The sequence below is a fragment of the Buteo buteo genome, chromosome 10 (assembly GCF_964188355.1).
Source record: "Buteo buteo chromosome 10, bButBut1.hap1.1, whole genome shotgun sequence".
Lineage (NCBI taxonomy): Eukaryota > Metazoa > Chordata > Aves > Accipitriformes > Accipitridae > Buteo > Buteo buteo.
In genome coordinates, this window is record NC_134180.1 from 10378025 (window position 1) to 10405644 (window position 27620).

At 45.0% G+C, this 27620-nt stretch overlaps 1 protein-coding gene across 11 annotated transcripts in view; it reads right to left on the bottom strand.

The window, feature by feature from the left end:
• Positions 1-271: 271 nt before the first annotated feature.
• Positions 272-27620, bottom strand: part of RASAL2 (RAS protein activator like 2) — a 203521-nt gene continuing 176172 nt past the window's right edge. For 5 of the 11 annotated variants that reach the window (XM_075038584.1, XM_075038589.1, XM_075038588.1 and 2 more), the window contains 4 exons: positions 23726-23860; positions 22156-22358; positions 21566-21653; positions 272-1405 (listed from right to left, as the gene is read on the bottom strand). In XM_075038584.1, coding sequence (XP_074894685.1) covers positions 1181-1405; positions 21566-21653; positions 22156-22358; positions 23726-23860 — 651 coding nt within the window. In that variant the 3' untranslated portion in view covers positions 272-1180. Of the gene's footprint in view, positions 1406-11498; positions 16795-18817; positions 18849-21565; positions 21654-22155; positions 22359-23725; positions 23861-27620 lie in introns of those variants that run through there. The other 6 variants (XM_075038586.1, XM_075038585.1, XM_075038583.1 and 3 more) reach the window with 2 other exon arrangements.

Below are 27620 nucleotides of genomic sequence, written 5' to 3' on the forward strand. Positions count from 1 at the left end.
CAAAGCAGAAACATGCATGGAGGGCCAGGCCATAAGGTTGCCATATTCCTATATAGCAAGGAGAGCTGGGAGACTGTGGCGGGTTGACCTGGCTGAACGCCAGGTGCCCACCAAAGCCGTTCTATCACTCCCCCTCCTCAGCTGGACAGGGGAGAGAAAATATAACAAAGGGCTCATGGGTCAAGATAAGGACAGGGAGAGACCGTTCACCAATTACCGTCATGGGCAAAACAGACTCGACTTGGGGAAAATTAACTCAATTTATTGCCAATCAACCAGAGTAGAGTAATGAGAAATAAAACCAAATCTCAGAACACCTTCCCTCCACCCCTCCCTTCTTCCCGGGCACAACTTCACTCCCGGATTCTCTACCTAACCCCCACCAGCGGCGCAAGGGGATGGGGAATGGGGTTTACGGTCAGTTCATCGCATGTTATTTCTGCCGCTTCATCCTCCTCAGAATGAAGGACTCCTCACACTCTTCCCCTGCTCCAGCATGGGGTCCCTCCCACAGGAGACAGTCCTCCACGAACTTCTCCAATGTGGGTCCTTCCCACGGGCTGCAGTTCTTCACAAACTGCTCCAGTGTGGGTTCCTTCCACGGGGTGCAGTCCTTCAGGAGCACACTGCTCCAGCGTGGGTCCCCCACGGGGTCACAAGTCCTGCCAGAAATTCTGCTCCATGGGCTCCTCTCCACAGATCTGCAGGTCCTGCCAGGAGCCTGCTCCAGCGCGGGGTTCCCACGGGGTCACAGCCTCATTCAGGCATCCACCTGCTCCAGTGTGGGGTCCTCCACGGGCTGCAGGTGGAGATCTGCTCCACCGTGGACCTCCCTGGACTGCAGGGGGACAGCCTGCCTCACCAGGGTCTTCACCAGGCGCTGCAGGGGAATCTCTGCTCCAGCACCTGGAGCATCTCCTCCCCCTCCTTCTGCACTGACCTGGGGGTCTGCAGGGCTGTTTCTCTTACATCTTCTCACTCCTCTCTCCAGCTGCCATTTCTGTGTCCCAGCAACTTTTTTTCCTTCTTAAATATGTTATCGCAGAGGCGCTACCACCATCACTGATTGGCTCAGCCTTGGCTGGCAGCAGGTCCATCTCAGATGCGGCTGGTATTGGCTGTCACACACAGGGGAAGCTTCCAGCAGCTTCTCACAGCAGCCACCCCTGTAACCCCCCTGCTACCAAAACCTTGCCACACAAAGCCAATACAGAGACACCAGAGCACCAGCTCTGAAAATAAGCCTTGGGCCAGGCCACAGGGTCTGACACAGGGGGACTTTAGGTTGTAGCTGGGACATCCGAGGACACAGATGCAGCACCGGGCAAATAAAAGTGTTGGGAAATAGTGACTTGCTATGCAATCCTGAGCTGGTCACGTTGCCTCCTTGACTCCGTTTCTGCCACTGAAAAACAGAAGCAATGCAGCTAGATAAAGCTCCTTCCCAGATTAACTCAGGAATACATTGCTCTGGAAACAGAAGACCATATGAGTGCACAGACTGCTTTTAGGGTTTTAGAGATAACATTACAAAACTGGCTTTCTCCAATAGTCCGCTGAACTATAAACATAAAGGATTTCTGCTCACGACAGCCAAAGCTGTGCGTTCAAGGCTGCAAGGATAGCGTAGCATTACTTTGGATTTGCTTATGTCATCTCAGAAATCTGCATGCTCTGATGACTATGATAAATTTGTGCTTTAAATCCACTAATGCTTCAGTCAGAGCTGAGCTCAGGGGATTTTACAGCACTATTCTTGTCTGCCTTCAACTCTGCAGGGGGCTCTTCTGGCTCCAGAGACCTGTGCTTGACAAGAGAGGCACCAGCAGGAAAGACTGTGACTCAGGAAGGTGCACGTCTTACCTGATTTCTTACCTCCACAATTTGCAGCATAGAATCACGAGCAAAAACTTTGCTTCTGCGTTGATTTTGTTCCTGGCAAACTGGGTGTCTCAGGAGGAAGCGAATATACCCAATTTCCAAGTGGATGTCATTGCGTTGTAGCTTAGCATAAAGTAAAGGTAAGCCCCACAAAGTCTCTGCTGGGAACATACTATTAAAATCCTCAGACGCAGATGGAACTTCCTGCATTCAGGATTAGGTTTGTCCTGCTTGCCTAGCATGCATTTTGGACTGAGCTGGAAAGGCCAATCTTCACAGGATCCTTCCCCCTTTGAATAACGCACTGCAATGTGCCAATGACATTCCCAGGGCAATTAGCACCCTCCAAAATGTTGCCCAGCATGGCACAAAAGCCACAGAAGTCTCTTTTTAGCCATGTTACCAGAGAGCAAATAATCCAGCCCACGTGACTGTGTAGTTCATTCTCCTCAGGATTTCTGTTGACTTGGAGCGCATGGGAGAAATTAAAATACGTGATATGGGCAACAAATTTCCACCCCTGCAAAGGAAATGCGAACTGCATTGTGCTCCCATGGCTCCAGTATGGTTTGCGTGCAGAACAGCCTTGCTATGCCTACTGTTTAGCTGGCTGATAGGCCAGGTGGGGTTCCATCATGCATTACAACGCAGTGAATCATTAATGATAACATCCAAGCCCCATCACAGTATTCTTACTGTACGTACTTTCAATAGTTTTCTTACTTTTCCCCCACCTGAACCCCTGCTCTTTTTATCCCAGCCCATTCAGTTAATTTTGCAAGATATCCCGGTCCTCACATGTTTGAAGATGGCTCCCAAATTGGCATCCTAAGCAGTCTTGTTAGCACATTACTGCTGTTCATCCTGAGGTCAAAATAAAGACTAAACAAGATCTCGGAACTGCAGTTCATGACAATTTACTACCCTCCTTTTCAGACATATTCTTACTCACCTTCCAGTCTGGTAGTAATCTTCTGATCTCCAGTTTAACCAACAGCTTTCCATGTGTTATCCGGTATTTGTCCAAAGCTTAGGCAGCTAGATCTACCGCATATCCTCTATGCAGAAAGCCCCCAACTTCCAAACAGAGATATTACTGCCCCTCATTCACAGAAACACAAGGTTCTTTACTTATAGTCTCAACATTTGATCTTAACTTGTTTGTTGGGTTGAAAATTTGTCATAGGAAAGTAGGTTACGTTGTGAAGAACCTTCAGAAATATGGTGTGTGGAGGCTACAAACGCAAATATTATCACCTTTATTACCTCTCAGTGTTTAAAAATTTTTCCTGAGTTCCAGAGTGATGGCCCTAAGGCCCAGTAGATGAGGTAGGCTTTCTCAAGACAGAAGAGGAAGGATCTGGATTTATCACTAGTCTATTAATGTGGGTTCTTCACATTATCATCTTGGTTGCTGAGATCTGCAGTCTTGGTTTAGTCAGTCAAAGCAAGAGAAGTCAACATAGGCCAAGAGTTAATTGAAAAAAAAAGTATAGCCCACTATTTACAAGGCACTATAGAAATGGAACGCTACTTGCGTGCACTGCACAGCAAACCCTAATGTTTTTTATTACAGCTGCATGAGAGTGGAAGGGGTGGAGAGGGTCAGGCACAGCAGTTGCCTGCATTGCACTACAACGACATGCTTCTGTGTGGAAGGCAGCACTAGCCAACTTGCCAAACCTGTAGGATGACAGCAGGATCTGGGCATACACCTTGGGAAGACAGCTATCAGCAGGAAAGGACTATACAAAGCAGCCAGGTAAACGTGCTCCGTCCCTAGGACAAATGCTGTTACACTTGTGGGTCAGCTCTCTGGCCCAGCAAGCATGCCTGGGAGGCACTGCATCATCCAGGAGAGCATCCAAACAGAAATTTTCAAGCCCACTCAAAATTCCTCCCCATTGATACGAAGCAGAGATTGAAGATTGCTGCTGCTTTCCCCATGGCCTGCAGTGGTACGGTGTTTTATTCCACTTGGATCCTGGACTTTGGGATTGGGAAGATCTGCAAGCATCACTTTCTCTCATCTTCCAACAGCAAAAAAAATCTTTCTTCCTAACGTTCCCACTCTCTGTGCAGTTGTTCTAGGAGATCTGGTAACAAGTTTGTACTTTGCGCAGAGGCACTGCTGGGAAACTCTATTTCTTTGGACCTTTTTCCCTGACAGTTTCATACAGGTCCTGTTCACATTTTTCCATTTGTCCTTATTCCTAGGATATCTCCTCAAACATCACTAAAGGGCTGGGGAGCAGAGGTCAAGTGGGAGGAAAGGTGTGGGAAAGGGGAAGTCAGTTTGAACAGCGGATATCTATTGGCTGCTAAACAGTCCAAGTTGAGAGTGACTGGAAACCACAGCATTTTATGGTGGTTGTTTGATAGCCCAAGAGCAATCCTTCACCACAGTTCCTACTACATGGACTTCCCCTACACAAAGGCCCGCTGGTGCTGCGGGCTGTTTTGCTCTCTGTAAGAGCAAGGATTGAAATGCCCTTTAATTCTCAGCATGGTTTGTCCAACTCATCCATGCTGATAGGAGGAAAGCCTATTATTATTGCTGTGCGTGCACTCCTCATTTTAAGCTATTTATTTACCACATCAGTGCATTACTGCACAGCTATTAATCATTAGCTAATTTTTCCTAATAAATATCACTTCTGTCAGAGAGAAATATTTCAGACCCATCTGCGGGTGGGAAGGAGAGATTTGTTATTTAGCTAGTCAGCATCTGCTTTGTCCTCCTTTTTAGGTTCCTTGTACTTCAGCAGGACATAAATTGGAGGGCAGTGTGTGTGGGAAGTCTACGTGGACTTTGTCACAGTGACAGATCTTGATGCAGTCTCAGAGAGGACGGGAGTGAGTTAGCAGGATGCCCTAAGGCTTTCAGGAAAGATGAGCATTTTACTGACAGCAATTCAAAGCTTATTGAATTGCAAATGTTATCCCTGAACCAGTTTGCTGATAACGCTTGTAGCTCTGGTAGGTAGCATCTGCACAAGTGTATTTGCACAAGATACTCAACATACTTGTTTTTCATGCTGATAAGGGAGCAGTGGTTAAAGAAACACTTGTAGCAATGAGTGTGTTTGTGTTATGCATGCTTAGGATTCATTTATCAAATTCATTCCAGACTCGCTCTAGTAGAGGCCTGTCAGATAGCTGTGGCCCTCATAAGCCAAAAAAATGCGGTGGGAACCTGGAGAAATGACTAAAGAATGGTCATACAGCCTGGTACCAGTGTGGTACGTACTCTGCCACTTCCACATGTACTAAAGAGACTAAAATGAAATAAAAAACTTGCACGTTACATGCAGAGTCTTGACAATGAAAATGCCAATCCTCACATGCAGGAACTACAGTTAGGTTGAAATAATAACTCCAAGACTCCTGACTCACCAAATTTTCTCCCTCCAGCTGCTGGGGTGACCTTTCCCATGGGGAAGGCACCCAGCTTGCCGCAAACTGGGTTAGGGCCAGTTCTAAGTTAAGCAGATTCCACATTGTTGGACTCCTCCATGTTCATTATCAGCTGATGCAAGACCTTTGGGCTGCCATTCTGGCGAGTCCATCAGAATGGGCTCTTTATGATGATGCACATCCCATCTTTGACCAAAGTCAACTGCAAATGTTGTACTGGAAGGTATAAAAACTTCATTGTCAATATAAATTTTCAAACTATTTAATTGCATCCTGCTTTGTGTTTGTGGGGTCAGCACCCAAAGTACTGATTTGCTGATGCCCCGAAGACTGTGGGACAATAAAAGCCCTTTTACCTTATGCCGAATAGCGTAATGAACATATCTGGAGCAAAAGCTGCTTTTATTGTTTAGGAGCAGGAGGATGCTAGGTTAGTATTTATTTCCCCAGCCTGGAGGGGCATGTATTGCTGGGGAGCGTGAGCATGACATATATACCACAGGCCTGTCCCAGTTAGAATAAATCTGTGTCAGCATAGTCCTGCATCTGGGTGAACTGCAGAGAAAGGTGTGAACACAGGAGAGCTGCACAGAGCAAAATCACCAGGGAAACACCCATACAAGCCTTAAGTCTCCAGAACAGTGAGACCAGAACCAGCCAAATACTCAAGATATTTAAATCCATCTGAAATCAGATGCCTGAGTATTTTTGAACCAAGGACTAGCTGAGCTCCTTATCAAGGGGAGAAATCTCAGTGGCCTGATGGGCACAGTCACATTTCTGATCTGAGAGGCCAGCTGAGGGGCCTGCCTGTAACTGCTGGTGCAGGCAGCGTGAAGGTCCCCAAATGATGGGGCATACATGTTCCTGTCAGCTCTTTTCTATTATGGGCAGCCACAAACTGCTCTTCCTTCTTCACCCAGCTCCTTTACTCCCCTCTCAGCATCTCTGTGACTGACTGGAGCTTCTTGCTGCAGACCTAAGCAGCTGAAGCATCTGGGAAGGAGGCAGCTGGCTTCCACCCCACTCTGCCAAGGCAGCTCATTCCTGACCCACGGCATTGCAGCCACTCCTGTCCTGGGCTGAGCAGGCAGAGATCAACAGCTGTGCTCGCCACTGAAGCTGTGTGACATGACACACACCTCTATATAAGAGGGGTCTGGGACTGCCACCCAGCTTCTTTCAGGAATGGCTGTGACCTGCATTCAGGGTCCCAGCAGTTAGTGGCTAATGAGATAATTCAGTAGTTCTGAATGGCACTTGAAAAGCCACTATCAGCCCTATAACCATAAATGGCTCTTTTTACCCCGGATTTCTGAGCTCTGAGATAACTGATGCTTGCTCTTTGTAGGCTCCTCTGGTGCCTAAACATTTGAGCAGCTAACACAGGCCTCCTAGCTAACGCTCAGCTTGTCCCTAACCAGAACAGGAAATGCTTTGCATACAGGTGGGAGCATGAATGCCTGTGATACTATGCTAACTTCCTAGAGGACAGTCATTATGGCAAAAAACCCAGCCTAGCCCTTCAGGAAAATTTCCTAGCAGCTGTTAGACCACCAACGCATTGGCAGAGGTCTCATAAAAACACATTGGCCGTGATTGAACAGAGCATTATTGTGCACACAATAGCGACCCGCGAGAGCGACCGAGTACACTGCCTGCTACATCTTTCCACCTTTGCCTTTCACGCACACAGCTTATTCCAGCATCACAGTTGTCAAGTCAGCAGTTGGGGCAGGTGGACTTTCTGTTTTAAGCTCCCTATTTTGCCAAAGCCACAGTCTGGAATCTGCCCACAGGGAATGTATTTCTTTCAAGGAAAAAAAAAACCCCAAACCAACCCGCCACCCCATGACAAAAAATATGTTGCTGAGGGAGTGGTGGCAATCTCTCTGCCCTTCAGACAACCCCAGAGGAGATCCTATGTATTTTATCAGCTTTTTTAGCCTTATTGGTTGATGTAGCCATGACTTTCTAAATGCACCCCAGTAGAGCACAGACCCTGGCATAGCAGGGAGCTACCATTCACAGCTTCCCAACAATGGACAAAAATCTGAAAGGCTGTGCTCCACTTAATCCCAATTATGAGACTCTCGATCAGGTCCAAGTTCTTCAGTGATTCCTGATCCTAAAAACCACCCAACAATATAAAATAAAGTACTGGTACTAACAGGGAAAGGGAAGTCAGCCCTCCTCTTTCATTGCCTTCCCACCAGGGAAGCCCTGAGTCCTGAAAAGAGTCCTTTGAAAGTGCTGAAGGAACTAGTGCACACAGAGATATTACTGGAGAGCAAAGCTTTGAACAGTGAAACACAGAGTCTCTAACCACACCTGAGGTAAAGGGAAAAAGGGGGGACACATTCTAGGCATGAGCTTAAGGGCAAGGCCCTGTGTCCAAAGGGGATGTACACTCCCACGCATTTCAGCTCATGTTGGGGCCGAAATAAATTCTCTGACCGTGATGAGAACTGAAATCCAGCCAGTCACATTTCAAGGCCGTTAGAAAGTAGTTTTTTTACTGGACATTCCTAGTTCGTGTCCCTGGTAAGGACAACTCCTCCTTACAGAGACAATGCTGGCTCTGCAAAACAATTTTCTGCACAGAAGTCAGCTGCTGAATGTGCACAGGGTGTCACAGTCAGGCTGCCTGCCAGGGCAGGGGAGCGGCGCCTGCTGCTTTGTCAGGGAAGCTTGCCCTCTAAGGAAGAAAGGGGAAAGCAGCAGCCAGCGAATTTCTCTTCCCTCCTTCCCAAATGCCAGGTCCCAAATCAGGAGAGGCTGACCCAAACACCCAGCCATGCTACTTCTGCACAGACCTTTTCATGGAGACAAACCCCGCTTCTCTGGATGGAAACTGCTGCTGCAGCCACTGCTTCCTGGGTGGGGAAGTGTCAGTCGTTCTCCCCCATCCTGCCAAGGGCTCAGAGAAGTATCTTAACCTTTAACGAGTTCTTGCCACCCTATTATCCACGGTGTGCTCTTGTATATGGGGTCTTGTTCAACCTCCTCTTTTCTACATCTCCCGAAGAGGTGAACCTTGCCTCCCACCTCAGCCAACACCAAGAAGGGTTATGACATCAGAAACAGCACTGATGGATGCTGAGCCTCCAGCCGGGAGTTTGCACAGGTGGTAGGCTGTTTCAAGGCAACCATCTCCCAGGCACCTATCTACTGTGGCTTTACTGTGTTCAGCTTCCTTCCCCAACAAGTTTAGTTTGCACCTATAAACACAAAGCCAACACTTTTGCACAGACGGCCACCTCTGTGAGCCTTCTAGTGATTAACGAGTTACACACTGGCATTGCACGTACTCCCCAGGAGGGACTGTCCCTGCAAGATACCACATGCTGTGTGGTACTCTGCATTTGTTTGGTTATGTTCATTAGTACTCCTGTTTCCTTGTAAATATACCAGGCCTGTAATTCTGAAAATGGATTTTCTCTCACGTGACTCCCTTTGAAGACCAGGAGAATAGAAAACAACAGTTAGTTCAGGGAGGTGAGATGTAGCTCCCATCAACAGAACAGCCAGTCCTACAGCAGTAATTTGTAAATTGAGAGTTTCAGGTAGGGTCCAGCATGGCACCTGCGTGTTGCCTGACTTAGGTGTGCTAAGTGAAGGGGGAGAAGCAACAAAGGGTAGGGGTGAATAAGCACAGTCTGCAACTTAGCTGTAGCTCTTCCTCCTTCACTGCATGCAGGACTTCCTCCCTGCCAAGCAAAATAGGAACTGCTCTCAGCACCTGTATCCTGCTGCAAATAGAAGCCTGGGCAGCAGAGAAAAGGGAGTGAACAAACATCATTCATCTCTGTGCAGATCACATTTCATTCTGCATTAGATTCTGTCATCACTATGTCATCCTTCACTCCTGGTGTCGACACTAGGTATTTGTCCCTCATGATCCCCCTCTCCCCAACAGTAACACGACAGCCCTTAGGGTCATATTGTAGCGTGAAAGCTGGAAGAACCTGGAGGACGCAGGGAACATCTGTCCCGAGTGCCCTGATCCTGGCAGCTACCCTGAAGCCTGCAACATTGATAATAATTTCCTCTCATTTCAGCCAAGGCTGCTCTGCTACTGAGCTGGGCTAAGTGGGTTCAGGTCCACAGAACTCACGTTTCCAGTCACATCAGCAGGATTGTATGGAGCTGACTAAGGACAAGGGATTCATACTCACTGCAGGAATAACTGTTGGGCAGTCAGGTTTCATGCCTACAACCAAGGCATTTGATCTGCCTCTCACAGCAAAAATCAGGAATTTAATACATCTTCTGGAGATATGAGGATATTTAATCTGTGGGACCAGGAGAAAGGGGAAGGACAGCAACGTGAGATGGGTTCTAGTAAGAGCAGGGACTCTCTTCTCATGAGACTCATGTCTCAATGTAAGCAAATTGGTATTCCACCTGCTAATGGATTTAAGCAGCAGCTGCTGCTTACTTCAAGCACCAGCACACATTCTTGCACATAGGAAATCATTAAAGGTTTTACACTTGCATCCTTTGGGCAGGAGGACTCTTGGAGGGGAGCTTCTCCAAAGGAATTTCCCAGCGGGAGTGAGTGACCTGCAAGAGTGATGAGGACAGGCTCCAGAGCCCTGTGCATTTTGTCCAGAATGGCTAGAAATGGGAGAAGGATTTGCACATTCACATACAGGAGTTTAACACAGTGGAAGTAAGGAGCACGTCCAAGGTAAAGCAGAATTTAACATCCTCAGCAGGACAGGGATAGAACACTTGAGTATCAGCTGCTTTGGGACAGTCACAGAAAAGCCCAGACTTCCAACACTTGTAATTGTATTATCCCAGTGCCATCCTAACTGGCATTTGCGCAGTGCTCCTGCTCTACCTCACTCTCCTCCCTCTGCTTCCCTCAGCACACCCTCCGGCTGTCTCCTCCTCCCCTCAACCCTGCTTTCCCCTGCTCATCCCTCTCCCATTTAGATTCCAACCCCCGCCCCCCCCTCCCCAAAACCATGACAGCAAACACAATACTGAGACCCCTTTGCTGCTAGGTCTACATCCCAGCCCATCCCTCTCCTCTTCTCACCTGCCTCCGCCTTGCCTGTTCACATCTGGGCAGCTGGGCCTGCCCCCTCCCCGGGGCAGCGCTTAGCATTGCCGCAGAGGAGCGGGCGACTCTGCTGGGCGAGCGCTGAGAACGGACAGGACAGGACACGGGTGTGGGAAATTACAGATCCACCTCCTTCAGAGACGCCGTTTGTGCTGCTCTCGTGCCCAGAAGCAGCAGGCGCCCGCTGTTTCGGGTTCTGTACAAACACGCAGGAAGACAACTCTTGGCATGAAAAACATACAGCCTAAGCAAGAACAAGGCAGAACACGCAGGGGACTTGAACAGAACAAAGTGGAAGGCCGGGGCGGAGGCACACAGTAGCAACTAAGAGTTTGCTGTGTGTTTTCTGCAGGCTTCAAAGCTATGGAAAAAAATAAGCATGTGAAATGAAAATACAAAGACTGGTAGCGAAACATCCCCTTGAGTACAGATTTTACACTCAGTAAGTTGAGTATGAAAGGTTTTCCCACTCATTATGTACAAGATTTCACACACATATGAAGAACAAGTATAAATCGCTTGGAATCCAGCACCTGTAAATAAATATTCCTCTGTATGTCCATGCCTCAAACACTGCAGCTTTGGGCTGGCGCATGAGAACCTGTAAACTAGGAATTGACTGAACAAGAAAACTGGGCTGATCACATTCACTGGTCTGGCATGAGAGGAATGAACACGTTAATTAATACAAGGTGACTCTCTTTTCACCACTTCGGATGTCATTATTATCCCCCAGATCCCATGCCTAAAAGAAGCAGAGAGCAATTCTCTGTGTCTCCACAGCTTGTCGCTCTCTCACTCCGCAATGCCAGGGCTTCAGAACGAGAGGTCACCAGTACACACAGGGAGGCATTGCTCCGGGATGCAGCCCTGGGACCTGTGCTGCACACACACCCCAGCAGAACACCCAGAGAAAGGAATTAATTCTGCTGCTCCGCTCGGCCACGGAACCCCTTGGTTTACCCAGGTAGCTCCAGGTGTCAAACGGGAGCTACTCTGTCCCAAACACAAAGTTACGCTCTCTGAGTTTCCCTCCTCCGCCCTCCGAAGTTACACAAAACACAAGCACAACCTGAGAGCAGAAAGAGCAGAATTTTAAATCAGCATAGGTTTACTGAGTCCAAACTGTTTAAAGTTAAAGTTTATTTGTATTCTTTGTAGGAATATCAATAAAAGACCTCAAATGTATCTATATCTGTACATATTACAAGAACCTTCAAAAATTATTCACAGAACAAAAATAAATCTTCTTTAGAACAAACCCAGGCAATGAAATGCAGAAATGGATCTCAGAGACCAAACAGTCCAGTGCTACTAGCATAAAAATACGGCTTGAAAAACAAGTTTATTACTTTTTAAGGTGTACTTTGTTGAAATAAAAAATAAATTATTTAGAGCTATCATTGTAAAACAGTTCTGTGTAGTAACACTCTTATTAAGGCCCTTGAGACAGAAAATCTATTTTTACAGGTAGGATTCCTGGCAGGCATGATCTGTAAGGACATGCTCACTCTCATGGGAGTTAACTTACTGTGGAGAAGGAAATACCTAAAAGCATCAGCCTAAATTTAACCCTTTTTGCTCTGTCAGACTCAGCTGGATACCTGTGGCTGACCACACTAACCGCTGATGGAAATATATTTAATGGTTCAAGCTGGGCAGGAATTATTCTCCAGGAACGACACAGACATTTTTGCAGAACACAAACAGAATTTGTACATAGACAGTAACCTTAGCAGATAAGTATTGCTGACACATTCCATGGGCACCGCTGTAAAACTGACAGACTTCAATCATTGGGTTTTCAGATGAAGTTAAAAGCTGGTGGGTTTAAGCAAGCATTAAAACATGAAATTAATATATCACGTAAAAAAGAAAAAAAGCCTAAGCCAACCCAAAGCAATTGCAAAAACATAAAATAAAACCAATTTCTTGCATGACTTATTAGATGGATACAGAATTTATTACTGGATACACCTCATATTCTCTAACTAGCAAATATACACTTTCCTTTCCACGCTCCTCTGGATCCCCTGCCTGAGTTATGCCACTGGAGAGGCATGTTGCAAAACATGTAGCTGTATGAATCTGTGCTTTTATGCATAGCTGCCCATTTCTAATACACCAGGGAAATAACAGTTGGTAATTCCTGGATGTGAAACCTGTCTATTGCCCTTAAAAAAAAGACTGAATTCCTATTGCTGCAAAGAACAAGTGGCATTTACAGGATGCCACTCCTAGGCTGTGCTCCCTCTCTTCTCTGTTAGTGCCTATCCCATCTCACTCTGGTCATCTCTGTTATTCACACACCCTGCAGACGCCACATGGCAAAAGGCCACAGTGCTACAAAATGCTGTTCCACTTCCCTGCCCCGCCATGCTGGCTGCCAGCGTCTACTGGGAACTTGGAAGTCCCGGTGGCTTTTCGGTTTGGGAAGAATCATCCTAGACCAGTATTGAGTAATGTGGCCAGCAAGGACTGAGATGCCAGGATGGGGCAACTTTTCTGTTTCAGTCTTCGGAATACACGAATATTCTTCTATAGGAGATTAAATTTTTCCTGCACTACTCCAGCTGTTTCCAAACAAGAGCAGCAGTTCCTTGCAATGGCGTTAGACACAGCCTGCTGCATTTGCTCGAAGTATGAACCAAAACCTCATGTCTATAAAGCTCATCATCAGACTTTGCATTATTTACTACTACTATCATTGCCGCAGAAACCCACTGGCTACTAGTCTTTAACCAAATGTGATCAGGCCCAGTTAGAGCTCTTGCTCCAAAATAGACAGACCTTTTGGCTGCCACGTGGTTTAGTGCCACTTGAATTTTATCAGACTGGACAAAATAGAAGCTGGCATTTTCACATACTGTCGGCTTGAGGCGGCTTAAAATTTCTCTAGAAAGCTGCTTGGTAACAAACTAGGAGAGACAGCTGCCTGCAGAACTCGGGAGCATAACGTTTTGTTCTGCAGCTAATCAATTTTAGTCTTGCAGCATTTTGAGTCTGCAACCTTCACCCCCTTTTGGGTCAAGGCAGCTTGTCCTCTACAGCGGGAGTTAGAGAAGTACACTTTGCACTTTAGGTTAGAAACTGAAATCGAAGAGAAACAACCAGCCTAGCAATAAGCTGTGAGGACAATACTGATGGGCCAGACTCTTAGAATAGCAACTTTTTTCTACAAGCATTCAACAAGCTTAAGAAATACAAAGGAGAAGGTACGTTATTAGAATGATACCCTACTGAAGACGTCACCAAAACATATCAATCACGGGGCAGGTATTATTTCCCCTCTAAAAATCAGGGCTGAAATGTTGTCCCCCATTGCATTTCTCTGCAGAAACCAAAGTGGATGCCTCGGCGCCTTCAGCATCAAACCATACAGCTCAGCCAGTGATTTTTGATAGATTACCAGAAAGCTGGGGAACTCCGGTGAAATGTGTTTCCCAAATTAATGCTAGATTAACGCTACCAGAATGACATACGTGCTTCTGCCTTGTTCTAGTCAATGTATTCCTACAACCACTTCCTCTCACGTCTCAGTCACAGAACAGCCGCACTATTTGCACTGTGTGATATGTGAGCAATGCACATGCCCATCTGAAAAGGCTACTTTGGGGAACACATTTCCCACGATGCAGCTGTGTGATTACAGTACATAGCAAAGGGGAAATGCAGATCACACAAAAATACTCAACCAAAAGGGGTTTGCAAAGGTTTCTTCTAAGAGAGCTACTCACAAGACAGATTAATACAAACTCGATAGACTGCCTACGGCTGTGACGCATGAAGGAAGAAGGAAAGAAGGAGGAACTTAAAGGCACAGTTTGAGGAAGAAAATATCAGAGGTCAGCAATGACCCAGAGCTGGAAGATGGTTTGGAAAGTACCGAAAAGAAATCACTACTGAGCAAATGCAGAGCACAACCCTGGGTGTGTCAGACAGCGCTGACTTCGCTATGGATGCTCCAAGAACAAGACAGGGATGCTCCTTGGCCTGTAGTACCAAGTCACATTTGAGCAGCCTTGATCTGAAAGAACTAAGCATTACATATAAATCCCAACTCGCTGCAGCCAGGTCTTCTCTCAATGTAAATTAACAGCCAAGACCTTGCTAGGAGAGATTCATACACATTGTTCTTATACGTCCTACAGTGCAGGAGATGCAGTCTCTGTATTTGTGCATAGTTAGTAATGCAACATATGTGATGACGTCTAACTGAAGTATCATAACACATTAATCAGGCAGAACAGTTAACATACACTGCACTCTGTCACAAGCTGCAGTTGCCCACAGAGGTGAGATTAATTCATTTCCAAAGAGCAAACAAACTTGACAACAGACACTGAATTTGGGTCCTCAGTATTGCCAATCCTTCATGTTCAAGGCAACATGGGTCACTTTCAGGAGGTCAAGAAATTGGCTCAGAAATGCCTACATTTTTAATGTAGTACAATTTTAGAGATTCAGAAACTAAGGCCAGAAAGGATAATCAGATCATCAGCTCTGACCTTCTCCATATCACAGGTTATATGGTTTCAGCCAGGTACCCCCATAGCCACCTCATGAACTTGTTGCAGCCTGAACAGTTTGCTAAATACACCCCACACCGGGGCACCCTCTCGAGGTTTTGTCTCATTTTGAAGTCAACTTTTCCAATTTCTAATTTCCATAACATGTTTGAATGGTTAATCACCCTCACTGTTATTAGTATATTTCTATAATTCAAAACTTCAATTGCTGTTGCAATAATTTTGTTTACTTTGAGAGTTTGGGGGCTGGAAATGTATACCAAAAAGTGAAAGCAAAGATTCACACACTATTACTTGACTCTAGAATATGGGGCTTGAGAAAAATCTCTCAGACTAAATATTGTGGCATTTTATGAAATAATGAGAATTGACAATACTGTGTCATTTATTGTTAATCTTTAACAGTTTGTGAATGTCATTATCTTCCACGAGAAGGTCACTTTGTAATTATGCACGCATTCACATACAGCCAGTAAGTATGCTTCTGTGAAACACAACTGGAAGTTATTGGAGATGAAAGCTTAGTCAAAACTCCTTAGGAAAAAACTGGTGTGTACAGAACTTCAAAAAAACCCCTTTAAAGCATCCAGAGAAAGAAAAATTTAGTGGAAATGGAAGATCTTTTAACACAAATGTGCAGAAAGCATCTTTCATTGGAACTAGACTGGCTAAGCTAGCGGCTGAAATAGTGAAATTGAATAAGAGTTAAAATGTAGAAATCCTCTAGGAAAAAGGAAATTTTGCATACGGAAATCTACTTTGCTGGGCACGGGTACCCTTTGGTTAGCCCTTTCCTCAGAGCATTAACCTGACTGTTCCTGATGGGGTGCAGAGAATGAATTCAGGGTGCCACTGCATGGTGCCTAAAGTGGGGATTGGATAGAAATTTGAAAAAAAGTATTTACAGGTCTGTAAATTCTCAAAACAGAAAATATAAAACTGCATTAGAACTGGGGTAAAAAAGAAAGAATCCTACCTTGAAAAACTGCAGATTCCCTCTGTCTGTTTGATGGGAAGCCTGACTGTGTGCAAATGCAAGGAAACAAGCTTGCTGCTCCAATTTTTACCTTGTTCAAAAAGACTGACAATTTTTTGCCAGAGTCCTACCAAAAGTAAGTACAGGATCCAGCAAGAGCTGATTTTCTTGCTAAAATGTTTGCTATTGAGTTTGCATTCAGTTAAAGAACAGCTAGAGAAGAGGGGAATAAAACCAGCAGATGAGTTTTCTTACAGAATTCATTTCACTACTATTTCACTCCACTCATGTACTTGTAACAGTCAGCCTGATATATACAGCTGCTGTCTAATGTAACCCACTGCTCATCTCTCTCTCTCACCCACAACACACATGCACTCACACTCCCCTCTTCCTCCTCCAAGGACTGCAGTGCTTTCAACAAGAGAAAAAAAATAATAATAATAAAAATAGCAATAATTAAAAAAATCTACAGTATTCACTTCCTTTTGGTATATTACATTGGCATTTTCTGTACATGACCCAAGAGCTCCCTCTATTTACACAGTGATATGGAAGGACTTGTTCTCGGGAGCCTGGTTCTCCTGGCCTTGAGTGGGGAAGTAAAGCCCACCTTTCAGAGTTCTTCTTTCTTTTCCATTTTATTAGCAGCATCATGTAAACTTGTAAGGGTAAGGGGGGGCTATTTTGAAGGTTTCTTGAGTCTGCTCCCTCTTGCCCTTCTGGGGAGATGGCTGGCAGCATCTGCCCAGTTAGCAGCTGCTGTTTTTGAATTCACCATTCTCCGTGATGGAAAGCTTGGTGGGATTGGTGGGGGAGATGCCATTGCGGACTTGCATGCTGTAGCGCTCCTTCACCTGTGTCAGGGCACTCATCAGCCGCGTGTTGGCAGAGTCCAGGGACACGATCCGCTTCTCCTGCAACAAACACCCCACAAAGTCAGAGCTCCTTCACAAATGAAATGCCTTTGCCCCACAAGCCTGCTTTATGGGGAACTTCCAGGACGCGGGGCTGTGGCAGTGTCTTCAGATGATTTCTAGGCAGAGGCAGTTTAGCTAACATTCTCTGGTAAGATGGGATGTCTGCCTCTTTCTGTTTTCTTGGGGTAACATGGCCCGTGCTTGCCACAGGCTTTTCACAGGCTGGTCTGGCCCTCCTGGCCTTTTTGCACGATGGAAGGTGACAGTGAGTCAAAGTTACATTGGTGAACTGATCCAGTCACGGTGGCTTTATCCAGACAGCCTCCAACAGAGGCAGATGGAAATGCAGTATTTTGTCATGGGGGGGGTGGGGTGGGGTGTTGGTGTTAATAACAACAATAGCCAATTATTCTTATTTTTTCAATTATGTTAGAAAAACAGAAACAGGCAGCAGAAAATAAAAGTGGTGGAGGTTTCAACTGGCAGAGAAAAGTGCAAGTGGTATCTAATGGCCATTATCTCTGTATTTTGGATGGAGTGTGCTCAGAGTAAACTCATGGTATGCTTGAAATAAAGGAAAAAAAGCAGGTAATGGCAGCCTGCAGTCACCAGCAGGAGTGAGGGTGCAATAGCAACATAGAGAAGAAGCAGCCAAAAGCTAAAACTAAGGGGTTATTTGAGGTGAAGGGGAAGAGGGCATTGTGGGTGGAGGGGGAGATGCCATCGACAGAACACAAAGAACAAACACTGAACACACTGCTCCTAGACCCATTCCAGCTCAGAGGGGCTCCCGGGCTCTGCCGAATCCAGGGTTCCCACATCCCAGTTTTGATTCTTCTGTCACATAAAGCGCTAGCCTCCACTTCTAGCAGAAAGCTAAAGGTTGTGTACTAAATTTATAAAAAAATAAAAAACCCATCAACAAAACCCAGCCTACTAATAGCTAGATTCTCTGCAGTGGGATAAAGCACTGGATGGTCAAGCCAAAGAGTTGGTGGCACAATTAGAAATGACAGTTTTCATCTTCCCTCAGAAAAAAAAAGTAATGCAGCCACACAAAGCAGCAACAGAGATGGCAAAAGGTAAATATGCTCTCCATGATACCAGCTGATTGGCTTTTTTTCCTTGAGAAGGAAAAATGTCTAATTTACTTGAATGAAAAAAGCTGCATGCAGGAACTCTTCCCAGTCCAGCCCATTGAGAAACAAAATGGAAGGAAAAATGATGCACAGAAGGCACAAACATTAAGGGATAGTTCAGACATACTGCTCAGGAGACCTAAGTGCTACAACAGCCCCTTGAGATTTTGATCCCAGAACATCAGCTGTGTGGTACATCAGTAATCAAGTAATGTTTGCTTTTCTCAGTGGGTTTCCCCACAGGGGTAAGTGTGAGGGAGAAAAAAACAAAGCAGAATTTTAAGTACTGCTTCTATTACAGCCCTGGAGACCAAGCTCTGTATAGCAAAGCAAATGGAGGAGGAGGCATGAGAAATCAACTAACAGCAAGGCAGGCTATAGCCAGCCCTAACACTTGCTCTGGTCCAGTCAACGTAAGTAAGGAGAACGGACAATAGAGGAGTTAAAGGCCTTAGCCTTTCCTCCCATGCTGAAATAAATCCTGTATAACACAACTGCCTTAGCAGAAATGTGTTCTTCAGCAAGTTAAAGCTCCTCCTCCTTGGACTAAATTTCACCTGGAATATATAACTTAAAATTAAAATTTCTTTCCAAAGAATATAGCTTTCCAAAGAGTTAAAAATGAAAGGCTGGTTGTTTTCTGGCACTGATGAGTGCTCACTATGCCAGTTTGTGAAACAGCTGGAAATCTACACTTGGAAAATCAATCTTAAAAGCATGAGCTTGGTGAGTAGAGGCATCTTCTCGCTCAAAGGAAAATACAATCTAACAAACACATGAATTGGGCACAGGGAGTGGGAGGAGCTGGAATGGGTAGGAGGTCAGTGCACTGGGCCAGGACTGGGTACTGCTCAGCTAGAGAACTGATTGGGTTTACTTGCCTGTTTGAATTATCTCATCCCCATTTATGACCTGTAATTTAACACAGCGGAGATGTCACTTGCAATAGCAACTGGGCTAGTACTCTCTGCAGCTCCGCTGCTCCAAGGAGAGAGTTTAGCCAGACCTAGCCCCTGCCGAGTCAGGGAGGGCCAGAGACAGCCTCTGGAACCACAGCGCACATGAGGCGCTGCCCAGAGCCAGTGCAAACAGCACGTACCCTGAGAACAAGGCTGTCCTTGTGCACTGGTGCAGTATTGGGTGCTGCACCTGACCATGAGAAAAAAGAGCAAATCCTGAAAAGTGTCTTGTGCCGATGTAACTAAGCACAAGAAGTCTGGGTTACCGCTGTTTCCTAGCGGCCATTTAATTCTTCAAACAGGTGTGATAAGCCAGGTTCCAACTCCACTCCATAAATCTCACGTAAAAAAAGACCTTTTCTTTTCTAGCCACCGCTATATCCCTTTGCCAAATCAATCATAAACTAAGAAAAATCTTCCAAGTGCAACTTGGAGGGATTGCTACAGAACTCAGAAAACACTTGGCTCCTCTGGTGTGTCTGTTCTGAATCTTTCATCAGTTTCCTCTTCTGCTCAGGCACCCATGAAAGGGCAATGACAACTAAGCTTCTCACCCCATGAAGCAGTTGACACTGAAGCAGTTAAGGTTTGCTGATGACCTTGCTTGGCCAAGTAGCTAACAGCACTTCAGAAGAAAAAAAGTCTCAGATTAAAAGAGGAATCATTAATGCTATTGTTTTACTGCTGTTTTTTTCAACAATTTCCACTGCAGGTGATCAATGATGCATCATTTGGTCAAGTGGGATCAAGGACCACACCCTTCCAGCCCTGAGGGTGTGAAGCTTTCACAAGTCAGCAGCAGTTCCCTCTGCCAACTGGTGACAGTGAGGGATCAGACTGGTCCACTCTCCACCCTGCTATTCCATAACCTCACACCAAGGCTGAGAGCCTACTGGCACAGACAGGTAACAAAGGGAAGGGCAAGTTTCTTACTCAGTCACAATCTCTCAAATCCTCCCCTCCAAAAATCACTTTTTATGAGTTTTCTCAGCGCCCCTTTCACCTTCTCGAGGCAGTTGAAAAAGGCATCACCTCCTTCAAAAACCAGGCTACTGTTTGGATGGGCTGCCGTTCTGTCAGAGTGTAACTGCAAGATGCCCTGACTGTGTCTATCTCCAAAAAAATGGCCCAGCCTGTTCAACTTCTAGCCCAGCTTCCACTTGCCATACTCCTTAATCAGATTGGAGGCTGCTGTACGGTTTCCTCACCACCGAGAAAATAAAAAAATAGACTGACTACATTCCTGTTCATTTTCCAGCACTGCACTCTCCCACTTCACATTTTGAGTGCAAGCCCTCACAGAAGGGATTTAATCTTGAGCTGCATCTAGAAAGGGTGACTCCATGAAGAGCATCTTGCACAATAGCTAGGACCTATATATGCTGTAATTCCAGTAGGATTTTCTTTTTATTCTGCAAGGCTAGGTAACAGAAGTGCCATGTTATTGTACGTGAGTGATTTATTCAGATTAGATGGCACAGACCCAAAAATCCAGCTTTCACGAACAGTCTTTCTGAAGAACTGTGGGAAAACCGGCAGAGGCAGCAGGAAAAACAGAACTTTTCAAATTATCAAAAAGAAATCTGCTATAAATACGCTCCTAGTGTTACCAGGCTTTTAAAACCACAGCTTTTTTCTACTTTATATTTTTCCTACAGTTCCATGTGAGTTCAAACACTTCTACTATTGCTGGCCATTCAACAGGAAAAAAAATGGCCATGGTATGCCCTTTTGTGCTCACTTATGCCAATATTCTAATAAACCAGTACCATCTTTAACAATGTTCAACTGAGGCTACACCCCTCGCCACTCTTTGTGTAGGGAAACAACTTTCTGAAATAACTTGGGTTATTCCTGAAACAGGTCATCTTCTTATCTGTTAAGGAAAGTTTACATTTGGAACTACTGAAAAGCCCAGAAGCAGGAAAGATGTCCTCCAAATGCAAATATCACAAACATAACATGGCAGGCAGATATCAAACCAGTCTCAGGCTCTGTTGTACAAGCTTTGCTATCTGGGATCAGCACAGACACAGAAGAAAAGCTGAAATGATCCCACACAACACACCCACATGCATTGCCTGCTGGGTCCCACTTTCCACAGCTAACTTCTGTTGACCGAGGCAAGCACTGCAGGTTTGTGGCAAAGTGGGCATTTCTCCAGGACTGACGTGGACAGTCAGATGGGGTGAAATGCCACATATGACATTATACAGGGCAATGCTCCATTGCAAGCATTCTCTTTTCTTGACTTGAATGTTCAAAGCCATGCTTTTAGCTTGCATAGCTGAGATGCATGCACATGGCAATTAAACTATGCTGGTATGAGGCACAGCTTTTCCAGAGTTCCCAGGCCCACTTGGAACAATGTCTACACAATGCACTGCTATTCCTTTACCCGCTTGGGATCTCACAAAGTAGAAAAGGTTTTGGAGAAGTGGTCAGTCCTGTGATTTGTTGTCAGGCTGTCTCAAAGCCTACTGTCAGACAGTACAGCCTCTATTAATTAAAAAACCCAATTCTCTCCTAGAAGGCAGTGAGTCACATGTGCAATACCATGGGCCAATACTGGCTTGGGAGCTAGATAACAATACTGGGGCAGGAGGACAGGGGAGAATAATGGGTTCTATGCACAGAACACTTGATTCTTGGAGATCCTGAGCTCCTTACCTGTGCATCAATAATTTTCTGCTTTGCATCGATGACAGCTTGCATCTCTGCATGATCCTTCTTCAGCTCCTCTTCCACTGCCATGAGTCTGGTTAGCAAAAAGAGGTATAAATTAGGACCTTTTAATACTATTCCAGAGGGTTTCAGGTACTCTGGCCTGTTGGTTTGACTTCTCTGATTGTCCTGGCTCTGCAAGAGAAGAATTCTGCTGTGCTCAGAAAAGCTTATCTATCCATCTGACACTCCCAATTGCCTAACCTTGTTATTCTCAAAATGGACATTGCCAAAAACGCAACTGCTCTGAAAAACTCCCACCTTGAGTACAGATTCCAAACAAAGCAAAAAGACCTGTTATAAGTACAACAGAGACCGGGGTTAAAAATTCCTAAATCTTCTCCTTCACTGCCACTTCCTGGCAATCTGAGGCAAGTTTCCACACCTGCATCCCCATTTCTTCATCTCTAAGGCAGGATGGTATCAGTCCAGAGATGTCAAGAAGCCCATGCAACTACCTTCTTTAGTGTCAAAGAGAACACATGACACAGGGGAGCTGCTTGTCCTACACAGTCCTAAACCTTCTAAAGCCTCACCTGCTGATGATACTTTTCATCTGGCTGTCCTTCTCCTCCTGTTGCCTGCGTAGTCTCTCCTCACTGTCTTCCAGCCTAGACTTGTACTCCATCAGCAGCTTCTGCATTTGCTGCTCTTGCACCAGGAGCCGCCGCTCATACTCCTCCAGCCGGCGACTTGACACCTTCAGGCGCTCCTTCAGCTTTGCTATCTCTTGTTCATACTGCAGGTGGAAGGAAAGAAGGAAAGAATCAGATGCAAAGGAAAAAGGAAGAGATCAGATCATTATAATCTGCTGCTGCTGTTCAGAGAAGGACATTGTTTTCTTCATGAAAAATACATTGATAGAACTAAAGCAAATAACAAACAACTGTGAGCAACCACAGACAAGGAGCACATAGGCTCCCACTGAGCGTTAAGCTACTCCCACAGTGTAGGATGTCATTCTGTAGCATGATTTAAGCAGAGGGCTCTGATATGGCTCCTCAGCCCTGACTGGCAAACATCCCCAGTTACCCCAGACTCAAGCACTTCCCAGACTGAAGCTGCTAATAGTGCTCAACTGTAAAAATGTCCTGGGGTGACCAAACTTACAAAACTGACCAGTATGGGACCCAAAAACCTCATTCTTCAGGACCTAATCAAGGCATGAAAACATATGTGAAGACAGCAAATCATTCACTACAAAATAAAGCCTGTAAGTTTACTTGGCTGAGGTTTTGTTCTTCTACTTACTGTCTCTGCGGACAATCACTTCTGCAGTAGTGCAATGAATCTCAACATATTCCACTTTGGTTTGGGTTCATTCACCTTTCTTAATAATCCTATGTTCCTGCTTCTTGTCGACCAAATGTTCTCCTCCTCACTCCCTGCCTTCTCAAAATACGAAACCTCTTACTAAGCTTCATCGCCATAGCAGCATATAGATGTAACTGCATTTGGAAAAATGGTATCTACTCCTGAAAATAAATACGCTTTAAAAAAAGATCATGGACATTTCTGTGTAGCCCAGAAACACTTTACTACCTAGATGACAGGCACTTGCCTCAGGTGAAGCCCAAGACAAAATTTGAATGCAACTATTGATGAAGACTGAATTGCGTTTACAGAGCCTTGTACAATCACTTAGCATATCCTAAGCTATACTCAGTTGGGTTAACGATAGTGATTTTTTTTTTAATGGAGTTTAATGATCACTAAAAATTTTGCAAGCATAGAAAAATGGCAGTATGTTGAGCTATAGTGTTGTCATAAAAAATAATGACTTGAGCAGGATCTAATACACTTAGGTAGTGTGACTCATGATGCACATAAGTGCCAAATACCAGCCTGTAATGTACAAACCCTCAGCTATGTCAGTTTGCACCCATTTGACATGCTACAGCCTGTACGTGGGTTAATCTGTGGTATGGGATACTGTACTACAGATATGTGTGACAGCATGTACAGCAGGAAGTTATGCCAATACAACCTGAGTTTGAAAGCATGACTCTGTCACAGCAGTGCCTGAAAGCTGCTCTGAACTCAGCTGTAGGGTGGACAGGACTCACTGGCAGCCCTCAAGTCGGCTGCATACGGAACAAAATCTACCTTCTCAGCATGCTTGACTTCATCTGGATTCTGCTCTGCATCCTCCTCTACTTCTTCATACTGTCCATTATTAAGAACCCACGCAGCTGTCCTTTCCACTGGTGACATTGTGGCAGAGTCCACAGGCGACTGAACCTGGAGCAGAGATACCTGTAAGCATTTTTCAGAGAAACTACATACAAATCAGCTCTAAAATCCAGTTTATTTGGAGGAGAAAAATGACCGTGAATCTGTCAGTCTCAAAGGATCCCCAAAACCTCTCTTGCAGAGATACTTTACCCTCCCTTGACTTTGGATCCACAGCACTTATTTGAGTCCCTCTAAAACCAATGTACTTGAGAAATTTTTCTTCCTCTCTAAGCAAGCTTCTCTCTGGAAAAGTTCTTGTTTCCAAATCCTGTTCACATCCACTTTTCCCCTTTGCCAGATTTTCAGTAAGGCCTTCTCAACCTGTGATTTCTCTCACAAAGAAAACACAGCAACAAAGCTTTGCTTGCAGCCTGTTCAGGTAAGACAGATTGGTTTCTTTGGAGTACTGAGGAGCTTAACTTGGGAGCACAGCTTTCTCAGCAAGGCTGCAGACAGACTTTGCAATGGAGGATGGGGCCGCATGGCTGGATACGAGACAGTACAGCAGTGCTTAAAAGTGGCAAAGAAGTGTAACATCACTATCAGATTTAGAAGGTCTATTGTAGCATATACACCCAGACAAGGCTGTGAAAGGAGGTCAGGGCCAGCAGTGCTTACTAGGAGAACTGTAAAACATCATCAGAGGCTATCCTCTCTAAGGGAATCTGAAAAGGAAGCCAAGAGAAGAAACAAGAAACTCTCCGCCTGGCTGGGGAAAATATGGCTTGCTACAAATTCCAAGCAATTTTCATGGACAAAGACAAGTTTATAAGCACTGGAATTAGCATAATTACCCCTGAAAGAGCAACACTGTCTTAACTTTTTGAGAAATGCGAAAGATCAACTCCCCCCTCGTACCGCCCCCCCCAACTGTAGCTTTTTTTTTGCACTCAAGCAGCTTTTCATCACACTGCCTTGTTTCAGCATCGTACCAAAGTGAAATGTGCTCCCTGGCAGGGGAATTTTGAAGTCTCAGTTTCTCAGGAGCTCTTGATGGGGGAGTAACAGCTTCTCTACAAGAGGCAGGCAACGGATCATGTCAACCTCCATTTCTGTTTCACTTGTTCACGAGGACAAGGCTGGCAAGTGCTGCATATGTCCTATGCCAGCTCCGGCCAGACGATCTGCCTGCAACAGCTCAGCTGTCCTGAACAGCGATGAAGACTCCAGCACTGGAAGAAGCCTCAGCAAGGATGGGTATAAAGGCAAAGGAAAGGAGTAGGAATTAGGCAAAAATCTCAGGATTTAGGCAGAGGCCTTTTCGCTAGAAAGAAGTCTTCACAGCAGAAAGGCTAATAGCCTCTTTCAAGTGCAGTGTGAAAGCTTGGCAAAGCTCCTTAGATTTTTTTTGATGGTATTTGCTGTCAGGCAGCCACAGTGAGGGAGGCTATGAACTGTGTGTGGCTCTGCCACCAACAGCCTCGTCTCAGAGGTAAATACTTTGGCTCTAGGAATTGCTGGAGGAATTAGGAATAGCTATGGATGAACACTGTCACCGTTCATTGCAGTTATGGAGGACTAAGATAGCAGAAGAGTGACTATAAACGACATCACCAGCCTTGTAACAGACTGCTGATCAGCAGCAATCATTGCCAAACAACCTTGCAAGCTGTAGGAAGAGTATTTTCAGCAGCCAAACTCAGAAAGCCTACAAAGACCAAGTGGATGGCAAGCACTTCACATGCTAATGGGTTATGAGTTATACTCTAATAAAGGGGAAAAAAGAAAAAGCCTGCTAGGAACATGTATTAATTCCCCTCTCTGCCTCTCTTCCAGAGGAACACACTGACATTTCTGTTCCCACCTACCTACTAAATGCAAATGGAAGGCAAAAAGTGACCTCTTCCAGTAAACAAAGGGCCTAGCTCTATATTCAGAAACAAATGGTACTTGTAGAGAACAGAGTCTAATAATTATAACGCCCACAAAGCATGCCTAGAAAGAACATGCCCAGAAAGAACATGCCCAACTTCTCTTTTCTCTTTTTCCTTTTTAAATAAGAACAGAATTCCACAACACGATTTGCAATTAAAAGGACACAGTGGAATTTGCCTCAAAAAAATTTTGGCCACTCGATCTGGCACACTTCAAGACATTTCTCAAGGGTGTGGGGAAGGAAAGAACAAATTGATTTCTATGAATAAAATAGGAGCAAGCACTCTAATGAATCCAGTGGAAACAATTAGTATGGAAAGTAAAGACTCACATCGCCTACAAGAGGGGGGAAGGAGACTGCCCTGAAGCCAGTCATAGTTGTTGGCATCTGTGAAGCTGAATGTAAAAAGTAACTGGAGAAGAGAGGGAAGTCTGAGACAGTCACTTTGATGCTAAACAAGCACAGGTAACTGATGTACTTGGGGGCAGTCGGGTAATCAGCAATTTAAGATAAGCAGTGCCAGGAGTTTGCAAACAGCCAACTGAACGCTTCTCGTAAACACACACAGGGCAGAAGCCACCCATGTAAGGTGTACACACAAAGACTGGAGACACACCACCTGTACTTTCTCTTCCTTATCCTAACACCTTCAAAGTAAAGCCCTCTCTGCGTATTTGTGTAGGCACTTCTCATAACAAGCCCTGAGGAAAGGTACCAGCTCCCCGGGGATTTTGGCTAGGACACTGCACAGAACCATACAATAAAACTCAGCAGATCATACAATACAGGTTCACACTGGATGCCTGAGAACTGCAAAGGGAGTTTTTCCTTCAAATTTATCCTTGTTACTGGCCTAAAAATTTCCTACACCTCCACACTAGGCTTAGTTGTATTCAATTTACTTTACCTATCAACCCCTTTATGCCCAAATGTAAAACACACGCTCCAAAGGAGGACACAAATACATGCACTTCAAATAATATGCAATTACTTTTTTGGTATTACTAACTTGGCATATTAAGCTTTGCTTTGTGATTCAGTGCTTCTCATCTCCTTGTACTTTAATGAACTTGAGGTATCAAAATAGTTTTGAAGCCCGATTGCTCCTGGGTTCCCAGGCATCACCCAGATCCTCCTCCTTTCAACTAACATTCAGGAGTTTGCCAAGAAAGCTATACCAACAGGGATACCAGTGAAACCCTTGGCAGAGGAGGAGCTCACGCTGGCAACTAAGTTCTTCTGCCAGCTTTACCTTACAAGACAAAAGCCTTCTCCCTGCACAGCCATGTCTTCACCAGCACTTTTGCCAACAGGGCTACATCAGCAAGGAGCATCATAACCTGCTCCCTGTGGATGTAGCTTCACCAGCAGCATCAACCTCAGGGGCTGCAACTTTCTGGAGTGAAAAGTCTTCACTCCTGCCTGTGAACAGAGTAGCATCTTTCCTAGAAGGTCTTGTGGAAAGAAGGAGCTTAAAAAATTTCCTTCTGTACTAGGTAAAGTAAATCAAACATGACCATGTTTACCCTCACAGTGACCACAGAAGAAAACACTTAACCTCAAGGAATAGCGCAGGTGTTGCCTTCAAGAGCCTCACCTTGCCCAGCTGATAAGTTTGTATGCACTAGTGTGACATTTCTAAAAACAACCACCTTCTCTCTGACCTGCAGATTGACACATTTTCTACCTTTGCTGTAGTGCCAAACTTTCATATACTCATTTACTCTTTAGCATCAAACTAATTTAGGAAAAGATTTTCATATACAGCAAATAACAACAGTATTTTTTTTCTTCCTTTTTTTTTTTTAAAGTAATGGAACTTTGGCTTTTTGACAGGAATATCTTGATTTACAGTTGCCTATGAACAACTGATAAAGTGCATTAGGAATT